Raw genomic sequence first — 23,064 nt, 5'->3', positions numbered from 1 at the left:
TCATATTTGTGTAAAAACGGTACAAGACCATACAACAAACAATAAAACAAACGTTGCAAGGAGAAGTCCATTATCAGCTTCCACTGATAGATTACCATTTTATTAACCAAATGGTAAGGTAGTATTGGGGGGCAATGCTGTCTTGGCAATGTGAATTCCTGGCTTTAGCCAATGCAATGGAGTTCTCCTTGCAACGTTTGTTTTATTGTTTGTTGTATGGTCTTGTACCTTTTTTACACAAATATGACCGCAATTGTTAAACGTTCTGATGACTTTATTCTACCCGGTTGACGCAGAAAACGATTGACGTGGTCCGTAAATTCCCACCACAAATCCTTATCCACAATAAATCGAGGTTAACCTACCTGGACAACTCACAAGATCATCTTTCACTTCCTCGAATGAAGTTAGGGCTTATAAATTAGTTTCTTGACGCAAACACGAACCATCTCTCTCTTGACTTCAAGCTGTGGATGGGTCGTCTTCTCCGGTGCTTGAGCTGTCCTTCACTCTATGCGTCAATCACGTGTGCAGTGCGTCTTCCGTCAACAACGTGCCATGCTTGATTGTAGCGAACAATTTTTTTGTAACTGTAATTTACATATGCAATTCCTTTAATTTACGTGTCAACAATTGCTATATATTATTTATAAATATATATTATATAAATTATAAATTATAAATTCCAAAACTTTCCTCCTTGAACTGAACTCCGGCGCATTCGGCAATCGACTTGTGTGGACTTCCTGTAAACACGGACCTCCCGTTAATGCTTGTTAAACTGTCTTTTTAAATAAACTCCGGGTTTGCAAACTAAGTTGTTTGTGCTTCGTTGTATGTGTAGGGACCCTAGTCATGCTACTGCAGAGGTTTGGTGCTATTTAGTGGTTCAAAAATGCGGATTTAGAAGCGAAACACTATGCCCCAAGTCAACAACATGGACGCCAAACATTGCGCCCGGCAAACTATAATACTCGATTTTCAATGAAAAAGGTATCTGGGAGGCTTATTTGATGGGTTTTAATGCCAAAACAAAGATCCTGGGTTCAATTTGCGCCGGAATTACACTTTAAATAGCCCGCTTCTCCACTCATTCTGGGCTCTCCCAGCCCTGGAGCTCCTGCACGAAGGAGGGGACCGTTGATTCCTCCCAGGTTTTACGTTATTTGTGTTTTGAGAGACTTTGTTATGTTCTGGATTAAACATGCCTTTTTTGTCTTTTCCCCTCAAAGTTGTGTTCTGTTTGGGAGGAGGTGGTTCGCTCACTGTGCCGGGTTGCCACAGTGTGTATATTTGTGTGTTTATCCATGTGTACATTATGTTCCCTTATGTGTACATATGTATACTTATGTGTAGGTATATCCATGTATGATTGTGAATGTTTGAACTAGTTATATGATACAGCAGTTTATTTTTGACCACTTTGTGAGCTCAGTTTTTCTAGTCTGTTGTTTACACAGATGTCCCTATTTAGGTTGTGTGCGATGTGTGTTCATTGGACAATTCTGAAGTTGTATATCTTAAGTATTACAAGTATTGCATAACTCATCATGTTTATCATTTTGATGTATAATATGTGTATTTCATGTTAAAAAAAAAAAAAAAAAAAAAAAAAAAGGAAAGGTACGAGGAAGAAGTATGCTACTAGCCTTCCTTGCAGGTTTGCAAGTAATACGAAGTATGCAAGAGAACATTAATGCCGCCCTACTCGCAGCAATGCAAGCAATTAACATGAAGTAGGCCTACCTGTATTTACCAATCATCAAGTTAGTTAAGGTGAATTATAATTTTACTTGAATTTCCCGATTGGGATCATAACAGTCGTCTAGTATCGCATGCCTTATGAAACCGCTTGTGTTTAGATGGCCTTTAGAGGGCGCCAAAGACTAAACGGATGGGGAAATGTTACGGTTTTTAACAATCGTTTGGTTCGTACTGGCGTACTTTATTAACCACAAGACTTGTACGTCTAAGTAGGAATGTCGTTTTAATTGTTATATTTTTAACGGTAATATTACCTCAGCGTGAAGAGGTTTTGGGTTATAATAGTTCAAAAGTGAATAAATAATGACTGAGTAAAGTGTAACAATGTTGGAACGTGAGCCTGGGTGTTCATTTCATCCTCATACAAAATGCTATATTTAATATTTATATTTGTGTTACTCTGTTCATAGTGGCCACATGAATGTGTGTTCATAATCTGACAATGTTTAACACCAAAGTACTTGCAAGAGAGCTTTCAGCACACAAATATATATATTTATATGCATAGATATACTTCCACTAACGCCGTGAGGATTGGTTCCATGGTGCAGCCTGGGAACCACGGACCACAGCAGCACCTCTACAAACGGTTTGGTTGAGAGGCCGGATCTGCTGCATCATTACTAAACACCACATAGCTTCAACCATATTACTCTTTGGTCATTCTAGCAGCTGCCTTTATCCAAAGTGAGGAAGAGTGAATTCAGATACATTATTAAGGAGCAGGTAGGGATATACGCTTCGTGCAGTTTGACATTGGAGGTCAAACCCAGACCCTTTTGCCCAGAACCTAGTCTAGTGATTAGGACTCCATAATCACAGACTATCTTGTATTCTAGCGTCCTATTATTTGTCTACAGAAATTGTTGTTTTCATTTTTTTCTCTATAATTTCAGACATAGCCATGTAGGTTTTTAATGAATCTGAAAATGGATTTTTTTTTATTATGCTTTCCTAGCCTACAGCTGCTCAAGGTGCTTAACAATTTGTGGACCCCATTCAGCCATTCATACAATACACTACTACATACACTACCTGCTCCTTAATACATTCATGTCAACCATCAAGGGAACAGCCAGCTTGTGGTGGAGCAGTCAGGGTTGGGTCAGGGGTCTTGCTCAGGGAGACCTCATCACTGAGCCTGGAGGAGCAGGGGCTTGAACCAGCAACCTTCCAGTCTCCATAGGACCTGCTCTACATCCTGAGCTGCTGGCGCCCTTGAATGAAACTCTTAACCTGAACTCTTCCTGTGCTGCAGCTGGGCTGCTGCCTACAGCACCACCGTCCCAGGGGTTAGAGTTAGGAGTCGGGGCGGGGCTAGGTACAGTGTTACCCCTGATGGGAAAAATGACCAAAGGTCTTCAGATTAGGATGTGATGAAGCAAAGCCAGCAGCAGCAAACAGCAGTAGAAATTATGAATCTATAAAAATATAGAAAACTGTCATTTATCAATATTTACCTTCAGGTCTAAACACTTTATTTTTTAGCAATAATTGATGAATGCTTTTTCATCAAGTAGATTACAATTAAGACCCAGAACAATGTGCAATCTACGATTGAGCTTGGTCTGGCAATAGCCAGGCTAGCATAATTTATGAAAATGCTATTATTTAGACAGCCTTTAGAGGGCGCCATAGACTAAACTGATGGGGAATGTGAAAAGGTAGGCCTAGAACTGTTCTTATTAAACATCCATGGCTACATTCAGCTACACCTTAAAAAATGAATGTTAAGTTTACAGTGTGTAAATGTGTTTAAAGTGAGGGGTACGAATCTGAGGTTTTAGCTCATGTTTTTTTTTTTTTTGTTGCTATGTTCTACATGACCCCTTCTTCTGTTTTGGCATTATGTCAAGTGTGTGTGGTGGCTTTATATCAAAGATCTCTGTAAGGAAATGCCTGTGTTAACGTTGACTTGAGAAACCTGCTTTCTACTTAGGTTTGAGATTAGCAATTAAAAATGTATAATTTCCTGTTGTTAACCTTTTAACCACTTCCACATTTTAAACACAGTGAAAATAATACAACAGGCCTGCTCATCACCATTGTTCATTATGTTATCATTGGGTAATGACATTGAACTGATATTCAATAAATATATTCAACAGAAATAGACAATACAACTTAATGGTTTGAGATCAGAGGCAAAGCATTTCACATGTGGGCTACTTCCTATGCTATTAAGCGCTAGCAAAGGTAAACCATCGTATTTTTGTATCACTGATGAGATGCCATTGCAAACAAATAGGAAATACTATTATTTGCCATCTACACAATTTACTTTACAATATGTTTTGACACTCCATGATTGTACCAAATAATCTCTTGTGTGAAAAAAGAGAAGAGTAATGAGGTTTGAGGTTTGAGGAAGTGAGAGGCCACTCGCTATAAGAAGCCTTGCTCTCCACAATGAGCAGTAGCTTGAGTTATCAGACAGACAAAAATACAGAGAGATAGACGGACAGAAAGGAGGACAGATATGGTCACTCATCAGTCACACAAAGGTAAGGACAAAAATATTGAAAATACAAGATAGTAAAAACGAGTGAAGTAATAAGTGGGTGTTTGTGTTTGATGGTCTTGAAGATATTTATTCAAATGAAAAGGCGCATAGTCCGCTTATCATTACATAACTGATTGTTCTCTCTCACAGATATCCTTCCAATCAATGACATGTGATTAAGTGTTATCAACTTTCTCCTCAGATCATGGAAGAACAGAGTTCAGAGCTGGAGATAGTATCTCTCTATCATGTGATGGGGCTCCGAGTAACTGTTCCAGTATTATCTGGCTGTTCAGTTACAAGAATGGTCGGGCTGAGGCATTATTTGAAAAAGCGAAGTTGTCTGAAGGCAACAAAGAAAGACTACATGTTACAAAGGAGTGTTCTCTGGAGGTGAAGACTCTGAGAGAGGAAGATGAAGGTCGCTACACCTGCAGATCCTTTCCATCAGCACGAGAAGAGTTTGATCATGCAACGCATCAACTAGAGCTAATGAGTGAGTATTTATATTCTTATGTACTAACCTTGATTTGGGGTTAAAACTCTTCCATGCGAACGATATGACCTGTGTGGTGTTTCAATTATTAATGTTTGAATATAGGGTCCTCTGATTGAGTTTTGAGAATCTTGTGTGACTATGAGATTAACTTTTATCAGTTTAAATAGATGTCGTTTTTACTTTCAACATTTTCTTACATTATTTTATTTCAAAAGTTGTTATAGTCTTCAAGTCTCATGGTCCTCAGTTATTCATCAGTCACATATCTGGCCCACAGACACACCACCAGGACAAAACCTTTCACCCTGTTATAAAAGGGCGGGTTTAGTTGTTGAAAAAGAGTGATTAGGATAGTTTCTAAAACCATATTTCTCTTTTCGTTCGCATTGGATATATCAGATATATTACTGTGGACATTTTCTTGCATTATTTTATTCCTTAAATTGTAATATATGTATGTTTAGTAATTCCATGTTGGTCTTTGATCTGTCTTTGCTTTTAATCCACATGGAGCAGCAAGCACAAGCAGACCAACCACAACCAAAGTGAAAGGTATTTTACCTCTTATCTTGTGGAGCCATCAACACCAACCACACACACGCTGAACGGTATTCTATCTCTATCATGAGGAGCCGTGTTTCAAAATGGTGTCTTTATCTACCATGTAACTCTCAGAACTTGGTGGCTGAATCAATGAATGCATGACAGCATTAGGAACATGATCATCTCTGACATTATCACCACCAAAGTATGATGAGAACATCCCAAAATCTGCACTTATAACTATAAACACATCTTATTTTTTGTTGTTTTGTTTTGTGTCTAGTTAAATCAGCAGGACAAAACTCATCCCTTGTCCAAGATGGTTTTTTTAAGCATATTCGTTGGAAAGAGTTATTGTGATGGTTTACTAATTCTATGTTTCTCTTTGTTTTGTCATTGCTTTTGGCACATGGAGTAGCAAACACAACTTGCACAAGCACATCAGAACCAACCACTCCAGCAGTGAAAGGTATTTCAACTCTATCTTGAGGAGCCATGTTTCAAAATGGTGTCTAAATCTATCACGTAACTCTGAGGACTTGGAGCATCAAGTAATGTCTATCTAACAATCAGCACAACCAACACTAGGAAACCATCACACTGCCTCTGTTTCACAGAAACACAGAGCTGGCCAGAGATGTACTTTATTAACCACAACAACATGTCTGCAGGGGCATGAGTCAGGCTGGGTACACACTCTGCATCAAGCGATGGCTGAGTTGATAAGTTTTGATATAGTCAAGAGGTTTTGTTTTATCATAGTGAAGCTAGAGACAAAACCAAGGCCATTATGATTAACATGTGACACTACTGACCCAGGTATGTGTTCTCACAATCTGACAATCTCTCACTGCATCAACAACAAAGTTTTCCCACATTCTTCCACATGCAAAAATACTTGCCCTTGCACAAAACCAAATTGAAATTCAGTCAATTCAGTGTGTGTGACCCAACTTAGAGCCACTCACCACAGCAAAGCATATGAGCAAGTGTTGCAACAGAATCTGCGTAAATTCTAAATGAGAGATAACTATATAAATCTCTATTGAGTCACTTTAGCAGATGCTTTAGTCAAGGTGTACAAACAGTGAGTTCAGTCACATGACATTAAGGAGCAGGTAGGGGTTAGAGGCAGGCTGTGGAGTCAGCCAGCACCAGGCCAGCAGCAAGGCCCTCAACACCAACACCTACCAATGGTGAGAAGAACAACATTTCAATATGGTGTTCATTCTTAAACTGTGGTTTAGGTCATGTGAATCATCAACATATGTGTTGTAACGGTCCGACCATCACCAAAGCCAACCCTCTGAAACTATCACACTTCCTACTTCATGTTCACAGGAACACAGAGCTGGCCAATGACGTAGGCCTGCTTCATTAACCACAACCATTGCAGCATGTCTGCAAACTAGTTTGGGTGGGATGTAGCCTGGGAACAAGACGGATCTGAGCTCATGTTTTATCTGCTATTTACCTATGCACAATTTGCATTACGAAAACCACAAGCACATCCCCACCAACCTCACCTACAGCGAAAGGTATTTCATCTCTATCTTGAGGAACTCAAAATGGTGTCTATAACTATATTTACTTACAGTTGGTGCTTTTTGTCTTGTGGTAGGCTGTTATTTTGCTGTAAATAAGTGAAGCAGAGACTGCATTAAAATACATGATTATTGTTTGAATGGTTCTGAAAGATTTTTCTATTGTCGCGAGGTTTTTAGTTATAACGTTATATTTAAATTAGAGGCAAAAGTGAGCTGTATATATTTCAATCTATTGACTCATAGTGGCCATAGGATGTGTGTTAATGATCTGATAATCTATCACAACGTTTTCACAACTTCATCAGCACACAAAATGCTTCCCCAATACGCAGTGACAGAGGTAAATGTCTAGCAGCATGTGAACCGTTTGCCACAGCAACACATCTGCAAATGCAACGGCTGTGAGATATCGAATCTGTATCTTTTCTAAAGGACATGTTTTCACAAAAGTGAAAATGTGGGGTTCAAATTTGGGTTCAAACCCAGAACTTTTTGCCTTGGAGTCAACCTCTATAAAAAGTAGGATAATATTCTGTATTCTATCATCAAATATTGTGCATAGTATGTCCGTTTAACCTTTTGTCATTTTCTATGGTTTCCAACATAAGTCCATATCCACCCTTGCAGGTCCTTAATTCATCTGAGATCCTGCCGACTACGAACGAGAGGAACGTAAACTCTTTGGATCTGGGTTGCAGGTGGACCTGGGTTAATAGCAGGGGTAGCGCTGGGTACAGCGGTCCTGTTGATCGTGGGCCTGGTTCTCCTCATTCGCTGGCACAGAAGGAGAGGTGAGAGGAGACCATTGACACCATCGTGTTGTCACGTTTACATCTGTCTACACACCGTTTATATCACCATGGAAATGTTCACTGTGGCTTTCTCTTCACAGGAAACAAGAGGCCAAAGGACCCCACAACCATTGTGAGTTTAAAAGACAAAACTTAAACTATTTGGTTGAATAAGAAATAGCATTAAAGCCATCTAGCTCAATGTTTGTAGGTGGACGTTCCGTGGTTATAATGCTACACAACGTAGCATTATAACTCAAGGTGGCCACAGGCATGAGTGTTAATATTCTGACTATCGCTGACAGCGAGATACAAAAATAAAAATGACTTCCCCTAACTCTTTGACATATGAAGGTCTGCAGCGTAGGAAACGCTGACCAAACAACATATCTGCAGATGCAACAGCTATGTTGAGATGAAGAATCTGAATAATGGACATGAAATACTTTTCAGTAATTTAAACAGCTGTTTCAATCCAAATCGACTAATATAATGAAGGGGTAGGCAGGGATATTGGCATCTTGTAGTTAGACATTGGGGTTAAAATCCAGAAGCTTTTGGCTTGAGTCACTATAATCAATAGACTATCTTGCAGGCCTACTCTATCATCCTATTTATATACAAAGTTAAGTCTGTTATAACAAAATAATAATTCTAACAAGTAGCATTATTACAACAATACAGTTTACAACAGCATCATTACTGCATTATAGCGTCAGTTATAACCAGTAGGTTGTGTAAACCAGGGTTTTCAGCCTCTGGGTCCCCACTTAGGTTTGTGGGAGATGACTTATTGTTAATACATTTCTTTGAATAAAATCTTAAAAGTACACACCATACCTAACCATGATCCAACTACTACAAGGTTGAACTTGGGAAAGTTCCCTGGGTCTTCAATATCATGAACAGATGTTGATTGGGATAAACAATTAGCAGATGCACAAAATATGTTGGGGTCACAAAATGGACCCCACCACTGGTGACTCCAGCTGATGAGTAACTGGGTTCCTGTACTGGGTGCAGGGTCTGAACTCTATCAGGGACACCCCACCAGTCATAGGAGGCCTTCATGACGAGGTGAGACTTATTCATCCTTTCATCACATACACACACACACACACGCACGCACGCACGCACACGTCCTGCCTCAATTGATCCATTTCCAGTAATTGAATTGAGCATTCAATTACTGACAAAATCGATGGAACATGATTCTAATGCGTCTAACTCCACAACTCCTGACCGTGTCACAGCATCTCAGCGTGGACGGAGATCAGGGCGGAGGTCCAACATACGCCTCTATTGTCCTGCCTGAGGGACAGAGGAGCGTGGCTACAGCACAGGTAGACTGTCTCCTGGTGGAAGAATACCACAAGAAGTCAATAATAATAACAGTATTGAATGTCGCAGCGTACATGTTGTCGTGATATATCATGTCAAGGCTCTTGCACCACCTGGCTCTCGTACCTCGTCACAGCAGCATCAAAGCACAGAGCATCATGTCCACACCATGGAATGCATCATATCACAACAATCCATATCACAGTTATTCCATGTCATGGTATATCCCCTGCTTGAGCTGCTCCCCCCGCGACCCGACCCCGGATAAGCGGATGACGATGATGAGGATGAGGTATACTGTGTCACGACATTCTGTTTCACGTCCGTCACGCTATAGGTTGAGGACGATTCCAGCGATGCAGTAACCTACGCCTCAGTGAGGGCCTCTCCCAGATGTGGAGAGAAGGCTGGTGATGTGGACGTACAACAAACGGGCATAATAACAAAACGTCTTTAGATGAGTACGGGATGAAACAAAGCCAGCAGCAGCAGCCAGCAGTAGAAATTATGAATATATAAAAAGATAAAAAACTGTTATTGTCAATAATCCATATTTACCTTCAGGTGTAAACACATTTTTTGATCAATAATTGCTGAATGCTCTTTCACAGGAGGGTAATCAGAGGAAACAGTGATTCACAATTAATTACCGGTAACTACAAATTACCAAAGTTTATTAAAGTTATTCATAAATTGCAAATATTTCCCGTCTGGTTTCCATGAAGGAGGCTACTAGCTCATATCTTATGAAATTGCTAGTATTTAGACAGCCTTTAGAGGGCGCCATAAACTAAACTGATGATGGGAATGTAAAAAAGTCGGCCTAGAACTGTTCTTAAACATCCCTGGCTACAGTGAGACCGTATTAAAAGGAATGTTAAGTTTATGTGTAAATGTGTTTAAAGTGAGGGGTGCGAATCTGATGTTTTAGCTCATGCTTTTTTATATTTAAGTTGCTTGACACCTTTTTCTGTTTTGGCATTATGTCGAGTGAGTATATATGAGTGTATTTGGTGAGCTTTATATTAAATATCTCTGTAAGGTAACGCCCGTGTTAACGTTGACTTGAGAAACCTGATTTCTTCTTAGGTTTGAGATGAGCGATTAAAAATACATAATTTCCTGTTGTTTACCTGTTTACCACTTCCACATTTTAACACAATGAAAATAATATAATAGGCCTGCTCCTCACCATTTTGCATAATGTTCATGTTGTACAATCATTTGGTGATGATATTGAACTGTTCATTCAATAAAAATAGACGATAATTACCACCCAATAGTTTGAGATCAGAGGAAAAGCGTTTCACATGTAGGCTACTTCTTATGCCATTAAGCGCTAGCAAAGGTAAACCATCGTATTTTTCTATCACTGATTACACGTTATTACAAACAAATAGGAAAAGTTATTATATAGCCAAATAAGTCCATCTTCACAATTTACTGATATGTTTTTACAGTCCATGTCTGTACCAGGTAATCTCTCATGTGAAAAAAGAGGAGAGTAAAGTGTTGAGGTTTGAGGAAGTGAGAGTTCAAAGTTCAAAGTACTTTATTTGTCATTGCCATAAAGACAACGAGACAGTAGAGGCAACCAGACTTACACAGCTAAATAATAATAAATAACAATTAATAAATAGATTCATAAATATCATACATAAAATAATAATAAAAGCAATATATCTCCATATCTCCATATTAAGGTGCATCAAGTCTTAGAGTGCAGTCCATGGGGGGCAGGGAGGGCTGGGCCGGGGCGGGGGGAGATGAAGGGGGGTGGGGGGTGGGGTGGAGAGAACACTCGCTATAAGAAGCCTTGCTCTCCACAGTGAGCAGTAGTTTGAGCTATCAGACAGGCAGATAGACAGACATACATGCAGATAGACAGATATGGTTGCTTCTCCGTCATACAAAGGTAAGGACTTTAAATAAACAAGATAATAAAAACCAGCAAAGTAATCAGTGGGTGTTTGTGTTGGATGGCCTTAAAGTTATTTATTCAAATCAAAAGGTGTATAGTTTGCTAAACATTACATAACTGAATGTTCTCTCTCACAGATATCTTTCCAATCAATGACAAATGTAACAAAGTAACTTTCTCCTCAGATCATGGAAGAACAGAGTTCAGAGCTGGAGGTAGTGTCTCTCTATCATGCGGGGCTCAGAGTGACTGTTCCAGTATTACCTGGCTGTTCATGTACAACAATGGAGCGTCTGTAGAATTGGTTGTAGGAGGGAAGGTTAAGTCTGAAGACAACAAAGAAAGACTACGGGCCCTATTTTAACGGTCTGAAACGCAAGTGGAAAGCGCAAAGCGTGTCAAAAGGGTTGGTCTGAAGCAGCCTAATTACCCGGAGGTGTGGTTTGGGCGTAACGTCCAACAAACCAATGAGAGTGCCAGCTCCCATCCCCTTTAAGAGCCATGACCGCATTTGAATCGGACGAGTTGATATTTTGACAGCGCGTCTGCAGTCTCCGATGAGACAGATGCACATGAATTTCAAACTGCAAATGGCTCAGTTTATTGCCAAATAATATGGCCTAATTCACACATGGAATAAGGGGTTTTCTTCCACAACTTCAGAAATACTGAGTCCTCAAATAAATTTCGCCAAAGAAAACGTAAATAATATAACATATGATATGCGGTAACTGATCTATTTAATGAAATACGCAATACATTATAAACGTTGTTTCTTATCAGTATTGTATGCTATCCTAATATGCATGTGTCTCCGCGGTAATAGACATTGCCATTGATTGTATTATGCGTTACGTGTTTAGTTTGCGTGTGTTTAAACAGAGCACACACGCGCGCCCGCATTCATTCATTCTTTTTAACACTCACTCGCGGTAAAACAATGTTTTTCACGATCAAATACTCATCAATCCTAAAAGTTATGGGCATGTAGGCCTATACGATGTCTGTGTCAAGAAAATATGTGTTTGCTGTACGGTGTTTGCAGATGCATTGATTTAAAAGTACAACTTATTACCGCTGCATCAGCTGTTCTTTCCCAAATAATTTACCAAGAATGTGCGGCTAGGTAGATGAGAGAAGCAAAGTGTATGCGCGAGGTGCACAAGCAATCCGTATGCATCGCATGCGCATGTAGGCTATGCATCCGCCCTTAAAATAGCATCTGAACAACGCGCCACTGACTTTAAACCAGGTATTTCCTGGTCAGTAGCGCAATGGTATTCAGCAACGGCAAAATAGCGTTTGCGCCAGAACACGCCTCCTCCTTCCGCCGAACCGCCCCTTGGGGCGCATGATCAATCCCTAATTTACCGGCGAGTGGCGCTGGTGGGAAAAGAACGCTCTGCGCCAGTTGTAAACTAGCAACGACACATGCGCCAGTGACTAAGTCACTTGCGCCGGATGCAAGATAGGGCCCTACATGTTACAAAGGAGTGTTCTCTGGAGGTAAAGAAGTTTAGTAAGGAAGATGAAGGTGTTTACGTCTGCAGAGAGTACCCATCATCAGGAGGAGCCGTAGATCATACACAGCATGAAGTAAAACTAATAAGTGAGTATTTATAGTTTTATGTACTCTCCTAAATTAACCCTTTTGGGTTAAAACACTTTGGGAAAAATATGACGTGTGTAGTGTTTCAATATTTCATATTTGAATATAGTTTCATGGATCCTCTTATTGAGATTTGAAAATCCTGTGAGACAACGAGATTAACTTAACAGTTTAAATAGATGTCTTTATTACTGTAGACATTTTATTCGTTTCATTTTTATAGTCTTCAAGACTAGTCTTCAGTTATTCATCAGTAAAATATTTGGCCTACAGACACACCAGTTGTGTGTAGTTGTAAAGATTGATTGAGATAGTTTCTAATACCGTATATCTCTTTTCTTTTCCATTGAATATATCAGATATGACTGTAGACAATTTATTACATTATTTTATTCCTAAAAATCTCATGTATGAATGTTTAGTAATTTCATGTTGGTCTTTGTTCTGTCTTTGCTTTTAATCCACATGGAGCAGCAAGCACAAACAGACCAACCACAACCAAAGTGAAAGGTATTTTATCTCTTATCTTGTGGAGCCATGTTTCTAAACGGTGTCTTTATCCATCATGTAACTCTGAGGACTTGGTAGTGGAGGTACGAGTGGCCTACCACGAGGAACCTGTAACATCTCTGACATCTCCACTAAAGTATGATGAAACAATCGCACATTCTTCCGTTATAACTGTAAACCTTGATAAAACTCAACGCTTGTCTAAAATGATATTTTAAAGCATATTTGTTATAAGGTGTGAGTAATGTTCCTGTTTTCCATTGATTTTAATCCACAAGGAGCAGCCAGCAGCAGCCCAGCAGCAAGGCCCTCAACATCAACACCAACCACACACACACTGAACGGTATTCTATCACTGTCATGGTTTAAAATGGTGTGTTTCTATCTATCCCTGTTACTCTGTGGACTTGTAGCATCAAGTTATGTCTTCTAACTATCTAACTTCACCACAACCAACACTAGCAACCCATCACACTTCCTACTTCTGTTTCACAGAAACACAGAGCTGGTCAGAGATGTACTTTATTAACCACAACAACATGTCTGCAGGGGCATGAGTCAGGCTGGGTACACACTCTGCATCAAGTGATGGCAGAGTTGATAAGTGTTTTGATATAGTTAAGAGGTTTTGAGTTATCATACTTAAGCCAGAGACAAAACCAAATTCATTAACATGTGACACTACGGACCTGGGTATGTGTTCTAACAATCTCTCACTGCATCACCAACAAAAGTTTTCCCACGTTCTTCTTCATGCAAAAATACTTTCCCTTGCACAAAACCAAATTGCAATTCTGTCTGTGTGACCTGACTTAGAGCCACTAACAACAGCAAAGCATATGAGCAAGTGTTGCAACAGAATCTGGATAATTTCTAAATGAGAGTTAACTAAATCTCTATTGAGTCACTTTAGCAGATGCTTTAGTCACGGTGTATAAACAGTGAGTTCAGTCACATGTCACTAAGGAGCAGGTAGGGGTTAGGGGCAGCTCGCTCAAGGACTCCATGACAGTCAGGCTGTGTAGTGTGGACATTGGGGTTGGAACCCTGATGTAAATTATTTTAGTCTATGTTATTTCTGATGACATATGTCAAGCTAACAACAGTTATGGTTTCTTCACCACATAATGGACAACACCATATAAGGTTTTAATGATTTTATAGATAAGTTAAAGACTACAAACATGGCCACTTTTCCGTTTAAGCCCAGACAGACCAAAGGTTTACCTGGGTCAGTTAGAACATGTAGGCGTGGCTTATTTACCGCTCCGCCCACTCCCAATATAACTGTTTATTTACCTGTGTTCGTGAGATGCTTCATGAACCACCTCCAGAACACAAGCCTGTTTACCTTGTGCCTCTGTTAGAATAAACCACGTGTTGAACATTTACCACTCTCCTAGTCATACCTAGCACGAGACGACCATACCACTAAGGATCTAAATAGGTTTTCCTCAATAACCCACAACCAATCTATCTGGGAGTCAAACACCTCAACAAGTAGCTGACGACTTGTTCCATGTTTCTCTTTGTTCTGTCGTTGATGTTTAATCCACAAGGAGCCGCCAGCAGCAGCCCAACATCAAGGCCCCCAACAACACCAACACCACGTACACCCAACGGTGTTTCAGCTCTATCTTGCGTTGTGTTTCAAAATGACGTTCTTTCTTAATCTGTGGATTTAGCCATCACACTTCCTACTTCAAGTTCACAGGAACACAGACCTGGCCAGTGACGTAGGCCTGCTTCATTAACCTCTACCATTGCAGCATGTCTGCAAACTAGTTTGGGTGGGATGTAGCCTGGGAACAAGACGAGTCTGAGCTCATGTTTTATTTGCTATTCACATATGCACAATTTGCATTAGCGAAAATCACAAGCACATCCCAACCAACCTCACCTACAGTGAAAGGTGTTTCATCTCTATCTTGAGGAGCCATGTATCAAAATGGTTTCTTTATCCATCATGTAACTCTGAGGACTTGGTAGTGGAGGTCAGTCAATTGGGTCACTGCCAGTTAGTGCTGCTATTTGTCTTAAGGTAGGCTATTATTTTGCTGTTAAAAATAAGTGAGGCTGAATCTGAATTAAAATACATGATTATTGTTTCAATGGTTATGAAATATTTTCCTATAGTAAGGAGGTTTTTAGTTATTAGGCTATAGTTCAATTAGAAACCAAAGTGAGCTGTATATATTTACATCTATTGACTCATAGTGGCCATAGGATGCGTGTTAATGATCTGATACTCTAACAACGTTTTCACAACTTCATCAGCACACAAAATGCTTCCCCGTACGCTGTGACAGATGAATGTCTTGCCGCATGTGAACCGATGGCACAGCAACACGTCTGCAAATGAAATGGCTGTGAGATATCGCATCTGCATCTTTTCTAAAGGACATGAACATACACATTTTCAGTTCTGAACACATTTTCACAAAAGTTAAAATGTGTTCCGAACTGAAAATGTGCTCGACAAACTGGGGTTCAAACCCAGAACCTTTTGGCTAGGAGTCAACCTCTAAAACTAGGATCATATTCTGTGTTCTTTCATCAAATCGTTTCTATAGTGTGTCGGTTTTAACATTTAGTCATTTTGAATAGCAGACCATGGCCAGATATGTACACCTCAGGTAGACCATCCTACCCTCTTTCATCCTAATATTTATGTATAAAGTCTGTTTAATGTTCTGTGGTTCCAGACATAACCCCATGTTGGTTGTTATAATGGTAAATGGCCTCCATCACCCTCTGTAACCACTCAAGGCGTTGTACCATCAGCTCATGGAGGTCGGTGTGATCTCTTGCAGCTCCTACAGCGGGGGTCCTGCTGCGGGTCCTGGTGCTGCTGGGCTTCTCCGTCCTGACCCTGGTGGTTCTGCTCCGCCTCATTGGCTGGTGGAGAACCAGAGGTGAGTGAGTGAGTGAGTGAGTGAGAGCTAAATTTGTCTTGAAGATGTGGCAACCCGGCTTGGTGAGTGAGCCGCCTCCTTCCAATCAGCACGCGACCTGGAGCTTACTTAAAGCCAAAATGGCACTTTTATTCAAACATAAATTATTTATCTATCAAAGCAAACAAAACTCAGCTTTGGAGGAATTCACAGTCTTCTTCCTCCGGGTGGAATCACGTCACCCACGAGACTGGTCTCACCGCACACGCGAACCAGGAGAGTCCTGAATGAGTGTGGAAGCATGCTTTTTAAAGCATGCTTCCACCACACGCTCCTCAGGTGCTCCGCATTTCAATGATTGGCACCAATGTTCTTACTGGCGCCATCTGTTGAGAATCGGTGGTACACCACCTCCACAACCTGCCCCCTTGGCCTCCAGGGGCGCTGTGCCAGAGAGGGGTTGCCACAAAGAGTTTTTATTTAGTGAACAACATTAAACAAAACAGCAGCACCTATTTCTGTGTTGTGCCGTTTTCCTTGTCCTCCAGAAGGCAGTCTAGTCCTTGGGGTGAGGGGGTGTCTTATATAGTGTGGGTCTCTGAAGGCCTTTGGGACTGTAACTGAGTTAAGGCCTTTACTAATAGTCTTTAATTAACTTGACTTGTGGTCACGTCTCCATCTACACACCTGTTTTTATCGCCATGGAGAAACTGACTGTGGCTTTCTCTCCACCAGGTAACAGGGCGGCAACAGAAGAGTGCATTGTGAGTTAAAGACCAAAGAGGATGAATTACAGTAACAGGTTGTGTTCGTGGCCAGTTTGACTTGTTCTCTATTTACTGTGTTGCTAAGCAGGTCAATGTTAGCAGAGGCTACTTCCATTTTAACAACATATTAGTAATAATAACATTTAAAATGTTGCAGTAAAGGAGGGTGGGGTGTTTAATGAGGCTTAGCAATATAAAAGGAAGAGACTACTGCTGATTTGTGATTATCGAGCAGCTCTAGCAGTCTACAATGCACTTTGTTGAGTTGTTGTTTAGGGATTTAGAAAACCCTTTGAAATGTGATACATTACTCTTTAAACTACCACTTAAGAATGATCTCCATCTGATTGGCTACTCTGAACTCTGTCTAGTCTATTTTTAAGCTGTAGGTGCCGTAGCACAGTTTCCTGTAGCAGCTCTAATGTTGGATGCATTGCAGTGATAGTTGTAGAGGGTCGGTCCCTTTGGAGGGCGGTGGCTGCTAGAGGGATGTGAGCAGCAGTAACTGATGACTGTGTTGGTGCAGGGTCTGAACTCTGGAAATACGTTGTATGTGTGTGTGTGTGTGTGTGTGTGTGTGTGTGTGTGTGTGTGTGTGTGTGTGTGTGTGTGTGTGTGTGTTGAATGGGTGAAGGAGTCTCACCTGGTCACTGGCCCCTGGGCCGAGGCGTTCTCTGGCTGGCGGGGCGTCGCTGGCAGAGTTCAGACCCTGTATGCATTTCCTGGTGCATAATGTGACGCTTCAGAACCTAAAATCCCGTTTCTCCCCGTTGATACGACAACACATAACCGGCGTTTTCAGAAATCTCCACTTTGGCCGGAGTTTTTAGAAATGATCGTTTTCTGTGATAAGCACCCCCAGCACCCCTACTTCCCGCGGTACTGGTCAAGTCTGTCCCATTTCGAAGGCTCCTCAAATGCGGCCGACAAATGCAGCCTTCTTTTCCCCGTTTTCCCTGGTTCCCTGGTTCCTTCATGGCCCAACGTATCCCAAAATTTATTGCGAGTTGGATTTTTTCAGAAATGGCGTCGGTGAGAGCGGAAGCGGCAGTTGCAGCAAATTACATATTTAATGACAATACTAGGCCATGTAAAAATATTTTTTTCTTTTAAAATAAAGTTGAGACTATTATAAATTTGTAACTTTATTATCAAAGTTCAATGACATTACCATGAGCCATATAACGTTAAAGGGACTCTTACCTTTGTTGCATTTTTACACTTTTTTTGGATAAGGTTAAATTGGTATTAATAAGGTAATAACACTCTAATATGCAAGACAGACCCACCAGGAGTAAAAACAAACAATTATTTTACTCTTATAATATTTAGTGAAAACTTCAACCAATAAAATTCTTCGGACCGAATGACCTTATTGGCCGACAGACCTGTCTGTTTGCTGCATGGATATATAAGGTTTTCCGTCTGCTTCTTGTGGCGCATTCGGGCCCGCGTCATCAAGGCGCGTCCTCAACTAGAGGGTTTGTTTTGATTCCACGGCAGACAGTAGCAAGTAGCGACCGTAGCGACTGACGATGGCAGACCAAAGTGGTCCACGGCGTACTGAAACTGCACCATTCAGTCCGATTAGGGGACCCGTTTCGGACTCAGACGCGAAGTTGTCCCGCTACTCTGGAGCTCCAGGAAGACCTCCAGACCGTTGGCAACCAACCGCCACACTCAGTCCGATTACGGGACCCATTTCGGACTCAGACGCGACGTTGTCCCGCTACTCTGGAGCTCCAGGAAGACCTCCAGACCGTTGGCAACCAACCGCCACACTCAGTCCGATTACGGGACCCATTTCGGGCTCAGACGCGACGTTGTCCCGCTAATCTGGAGCTCCAGGATGGTAGATATTATGACCCCTGGGAGTCTAAACATAACCCATGGGAGTCTAAACATAACCCATGGGAGTCTAGAACTTTTGTACTGTAGCGACCCTGGGACAGTTGAATACTTTGTGTGTTATGTGTTACATTATATTTCGTTGTCCGTTATGCCAGTTGTTCTGTGTGCATGTATTGTAATTTTCTTCTTGTCAATCAGCGTGGGGGCGAATCATTAGGTCAGCTGGGGGAGGGCCTTGGAAGAACAGGAGGGTGGGGGCCTGCACGCGAGTGAGACCGTGTTGGGGGTTGCCGGGGTAACCGGGGTTTGTTTTGTGTAGGTTTTCTGCCGTTGGTTATAATGTTACGGGTTTCAGTGACCTGGTTTTGGTTCATTAAAACTACCTTCAACTACTAATGACTCGACATCATGTCACCGGCGAGGTCGTTACAGTACTCTAAAAAATAACGCTTAGTTTTGTACTCTAAAAAATAACGCTTAGGGGGTGGGGCATTGGAGGAAGGTGGGATGATTTGAATGTGCTGTAATTCTCAAATGCAACAAAGGTGAGAGTCCCTTTAAACTAATTAACGTTATATTTTATATAATTATTATATAACGGCTCCATATTTCTCCTCCTCCGTCCGGTTTGAACCGCAGCTTGGTTGATAGGTGCGGTGCGTCGTAACGCAAGGTAAAGGGTGTTGTTAATGGCTTGTTATGCAAACTTGAAATGCTCCGTAGGCCAGACCGTCTCATTTAAAAACGTTCGTTCGGCCTTTGAACTGTTTTCAAATGTCAAACTAATTCTATTTCAGACAGGCAGTCCTCACCCATGGCATATGGGATCAAGTGAGGGTTGACCAGGGGAAGGAGTTTTACATGTGCCTGTTACTGTACATGTGCTCAATTACCAATTGGTATCTGTCTCCTATCCTAAAACTTTTAATTTTCATTAAATGATTTTACAACTTATTAGACTGTCTGAATGTACAGTAATTAAAAAGGGGCTAATAAGTTTTATATTATCTATTTTTTTGAAATAATTGTGAGCAATTTGGTTAAACAAATACATTTAATCTCAAACTCACTGGGTCATGTAGAAATGTGGGTCTGGGGGGGGGACGTGCAACATCTGGCCTGCAGGGGGAGGTAGAGGACGGTTGGGAAAACACTGGATCGGCTGGGGAGATTGGCCCTCTAATGGAGGTGGGCCAGGTCGTCCGCGTCACCGGTGCCCGTCTCCTCCCCACGGTCCCGGCGAGGCGTACCGTATCCCGGTGAGGATACAGCGGGGTACGCACCAGGCGCTGTTGGACTCAGGCTGCATGCAGACCATGATCCACCAGTGTCTGGTGCGATCCGAGGCATTGGTGGAGGCGTCGAGCGTTTTGGTGAGGTGTATACACAGGGATGTGTATACACGAGTATTCTTTGGTCCCTATCGAAATTCGTTGTGGGGGGAAAAAGCATAGTGTTAAGGCGGTGGTTAGTTCGAGCCTCACGCATCTCCTGATTCTTGGGTTGGATTGGGCGGGGTTTCCACAGGCTGTTAGGGGGACTATGGGGGTGCGGACACGACCGGTAGGGACATGTAAGTCGTGTGCCGTGTTCTGCGCCGAGGCGGGGGCGGCCGACGCTGCTCAGGGATCGGGGGAGACGGGGGATCCCCAACCCGAGGTCCCAGCGCAGAGGTTCCCACCGGTGGAGATTTCCCCCTCGAGCAGTCTCGTGACGCCACACTGAGCTCAGCCTACGACCAGGTGCGAGCTATTGATGGGAGTAAGGTCCGGCCAGACGCAGCGCTGACTTACCCACACTTTATAGTGGTAGGGATAGGCTTTATCGGGTGAGGTTGTCACCCAGTTGCTGGTACCCAGGCCGCCGGGAAATGGTTTTCCAGGCGGCGCATTATAACCCAATGGCGGGCGATTTAGGGTACGAAAAAACACTTAACCGGATAATGGCCCGGTTCTATTGGCCGGGGATTCGGGTGGAGGTGCGCAGGTGGTGCGCATCCTGCCCCGAGTGCCAATTGGTGAATCCTTCCCCAGGGCTCCCTTACGGCCCCTTCCCCTGGTGGAAGCCCCTTTCGATCGCATCGGCATGGACATTATCGGGCCATTAGAACGTTCCGCACATGGGTATCGATTTGTGTTAGTCCTGATCGACTACGCCACCTTGTACCCGGAAGCAATTCTGTTGCGCAACATCTCCGCGAAGAGTGTTGCACAGGGGTTGTTTCATGTCATATCGCTGGTGGGAATCCCGAAGGAGATTCTCACTGACCAGGGCACCAATTTCATGTCACGCACAATTAGGGAACTTTACGGGTTGTTGAAGGTCAAGGCCATTCGCACAAGCATCTATCAGCCAGCCACGGGCGGCTTGTGTGAGAGGTTAAACCGGACGTTAAAGTCCATGATCCGTAAATTCGTACACGAGGATGCTCGGAATTGGCAACAATGGCTAGACCCTCTGTTGTTTTGCAGTGCGGGAAGGCTTCCACAGGGTTTTCCCCATTTGAGTTGCTTTATGGGCGAAAGCCCAGGGGCGTCCTGGACCTCATTAAAGAAAACTGGGAGGAGGGGTCCAGCGAAAGCAAGAACGAAATCCAGTACGTCATGGACATGCGTGCAAAGCTTCACTCACTAGGGGTATGGTCACGTGAGCACTTGCACCGAGCCCAGGAGAGTCAGAGACGCCTGTACGACAGAGGGACTAGATTACGTGATCTCACCCCGGGGGATAAGGTCCTTGTACTATTGCCCACCTCTAGCACCAAATTACTCGCAAAGTTGCAAGGGCCCTTTGTGGTCACACGGCGGTTCGGGGACGTGGATTACGAGGTAGCGCGTTCGGACAGGGGCGAAAACAAGCAGGTGTACCACATCAACCTCCTAAAGAGGTAGAACGATGCGGTCCCTGTCGCATTTGCGTCAACGTTACCGGAGAGGGAAGAGCTCGGGCCGTACGTCCCTAACCCAGGCCCCACACCCCCGGTCGGTCAGGGCGAAGGTCTCTCAGGGAGTCAGGCGCGGGACGTTGCCGGTCTGCAACTCCGGTTCGCCGACGTGTTTTCGCCCCTGCCCGGTCGCACCCCACTAATTACTCACAACATCGAGACGCAGCCTGGGTTAACGGTGCGGACACGCCCCTACAGGCTGCCCGGCCACAAACAAGACGTGGTACGGCACGAATTGGCAACCATTTTGGAGTTGGGCGTGGTCGAGGAGTCTCACAATGACTGGTGCAGTCCCGTCGTGCTTGTGGGGAAGCCGGACGGGTCTGTCCGGTTCTGTGTAGACTTTCGTAGAGTGAATGCGGTGTCGAAGTGTCGGTTCGGTGCGGCTTGGTGGAGTGGTGAAGGTGCAGTTTGGCGCAGCTCAGTTGCGGCTTGCCTTTCCACCGCCGACAGTACCCTTATGGGGGGGGGGGGGGGGGGTTAGACCGGATCTCGATAGCCGCGGCAGCTACGTTAGCATTGTGACCTCATAGCAGCCCGACACAGTGTAGCCCGCTGAACGTGCACAATGACAATGAACATAGATCAACAATGTAGGTCGAAAAAATGTCGCACAAACTTTTGTGGGACATCTTCAATAAACGAAGCTTTTGCAGTTGTCCAGAAATACCTTGTGGTTAATGTGTTGATTATCCCCCTGTCTCACGGAAGTGCTATTCTCGACCAATCAACGGCGTGTGTAGCTCGAATTTGCCGGTGTGGGTACCAGATTGACTCGGCTGCCAGATCGACTCGGGGTCCTAGGCTTACAGATGACGTATCGACACAAGACAACGGACAAAACCCGGAAGGGTTGTTTATAAATGGGGCTCAATCATGGACATAAAAAGATGGCTCAATCCGTTTTGGTTTTGAATTCATTGAACGCAGCCCGTTCTTTCGCCCAAACAAAGCCATTGGAAACACGTCTAAAAGCACTGATGAATGCATATGTAACCCAGTTCCTGTTCGGGACTCTTATTCTGAAGGAGGAGAACGGAAGTGTCTGCGGTGGGTCGCTGTTTGTGTTGGGAGCACTGGAAATAAAGTGGATCGCCCCGTTCAGTGGATGGAGTTACCAATTCTTCTCTTATATATTACCAAAGTATAGGCAACAATAAAACGCTTGGTTACACATGTATTTTTGTTTTCACATGTTAAAGTAATTATCCCCTACAAAACTAATTCTATATTGATGAAAGCCCCCCCCCCTTCTAATGTTTATTAGCTCACGTTAGCCATCAATCTAAAGCCACAAATATTATCTGATCAATCTTTGTACATTAGATTATTATTCATAGATTAGAAAACAAAAGGAGATCGTTAATACTTGGGAATAACATGGGAATGATTGAAACACGCATGCGCATTTAAGAGACAGAGTTTACAGGAAGTGCGTCATTATTGTGCATCTAGGACCACGAGTCGATCTGGTACCCACACCGGCACCCTTCAGGTGTCTCAGTTGTTGTTTTTTATTTACATTTACATTTAGGGCATTTAGCAGACGCTTTTATCCAAAGCGACTTACAGTTGTCCCT

General features: G+C 42.8%; 2 protein-coding genes across 3 annotated transcripts in view; both read left to right on the top strand.

The window, feature by feature from the left end:
• Positions 1-18,918, top strand: part of LOC132449502 (uncharacterized) — a 58,183-nt gene extending 39,265 nt beyond the window's left edge. Inside the window, exon 11 of the mRNA XM_060041177.1 lies at positions 17,711-18,918. The gene's annotated coding sequence lies outside the window, so the exon portion shown is untranslated. The remainder of the gene's footprint in view (positions 1-17,710) is intronic.
• The window catches only part of LOC132449501 (paired immunoglobulin-like type 2 receptor alpha), a 32,964-nt gene continuing 14,024 nt past the window's right edge, over positions 4,125-23,064 (top strand). Inside the window, exons 1-9 of one of the 2 annotated variants that reach the window (XM_060041175.1) lie at positions 4,125-4,268; positions 4,470-4,763; positions 5,283-5,318; positions 5,728-5,778; positions 7,555-7,647; positions 7,749-7,780; positions 8,671-8,724; positions 8,901-8,990; positions 9,326-10,268. In XM_060041175.1, coding sequence (XP_059897158.1) covers positions 4,244-4,268; positions 4,470-4,763; positions 5,283-5,318; positions 5,728-5,778; positions 7,555-7,647; positions 7,749-7,780; positions 8,671-8,724; positions 8,901-8,990; positions 9,326-9,445 — 795 coding nt within the window. In that variant the 5' untranslated portion in view covers positions 4,125-4,243 and the 3' untranslated portion in view covers positions 9,446-10,268. Of the gene's footprint in view, positions 4,269-4,469; positions 4,764-5,282; positions 5,319-5,727; positions 5,779-7,554; positions 7,648-7,748; positions 7,781-8,670; positions 8,725-8,900; positions 8,991-9,325; positions 10,269-12,992; positions 13,029-23,064 lie in introns of those variants that run through there. The other variant, XM_060041171.1, reaches the window with a different exon arrangement.

This window comes from Gadus macrocephalus, chromosome 21, assembly GCF_031168955.1.
Source record: "Gadus macrocephalus chromosome 21, ASM3116895v1".
Classification (NCBI taxonomy): domain Eukaryota; kingdom Metazoa; phylum Chordata; class Actinopteri; order Gadiformes; family Gadidae; genus Gadus; species Gadus macrocephalus.
Note: the sequence above shows the minus strand (reverse complement) of the source record. Positions and strands in the feature narration are given on the sequence as shown.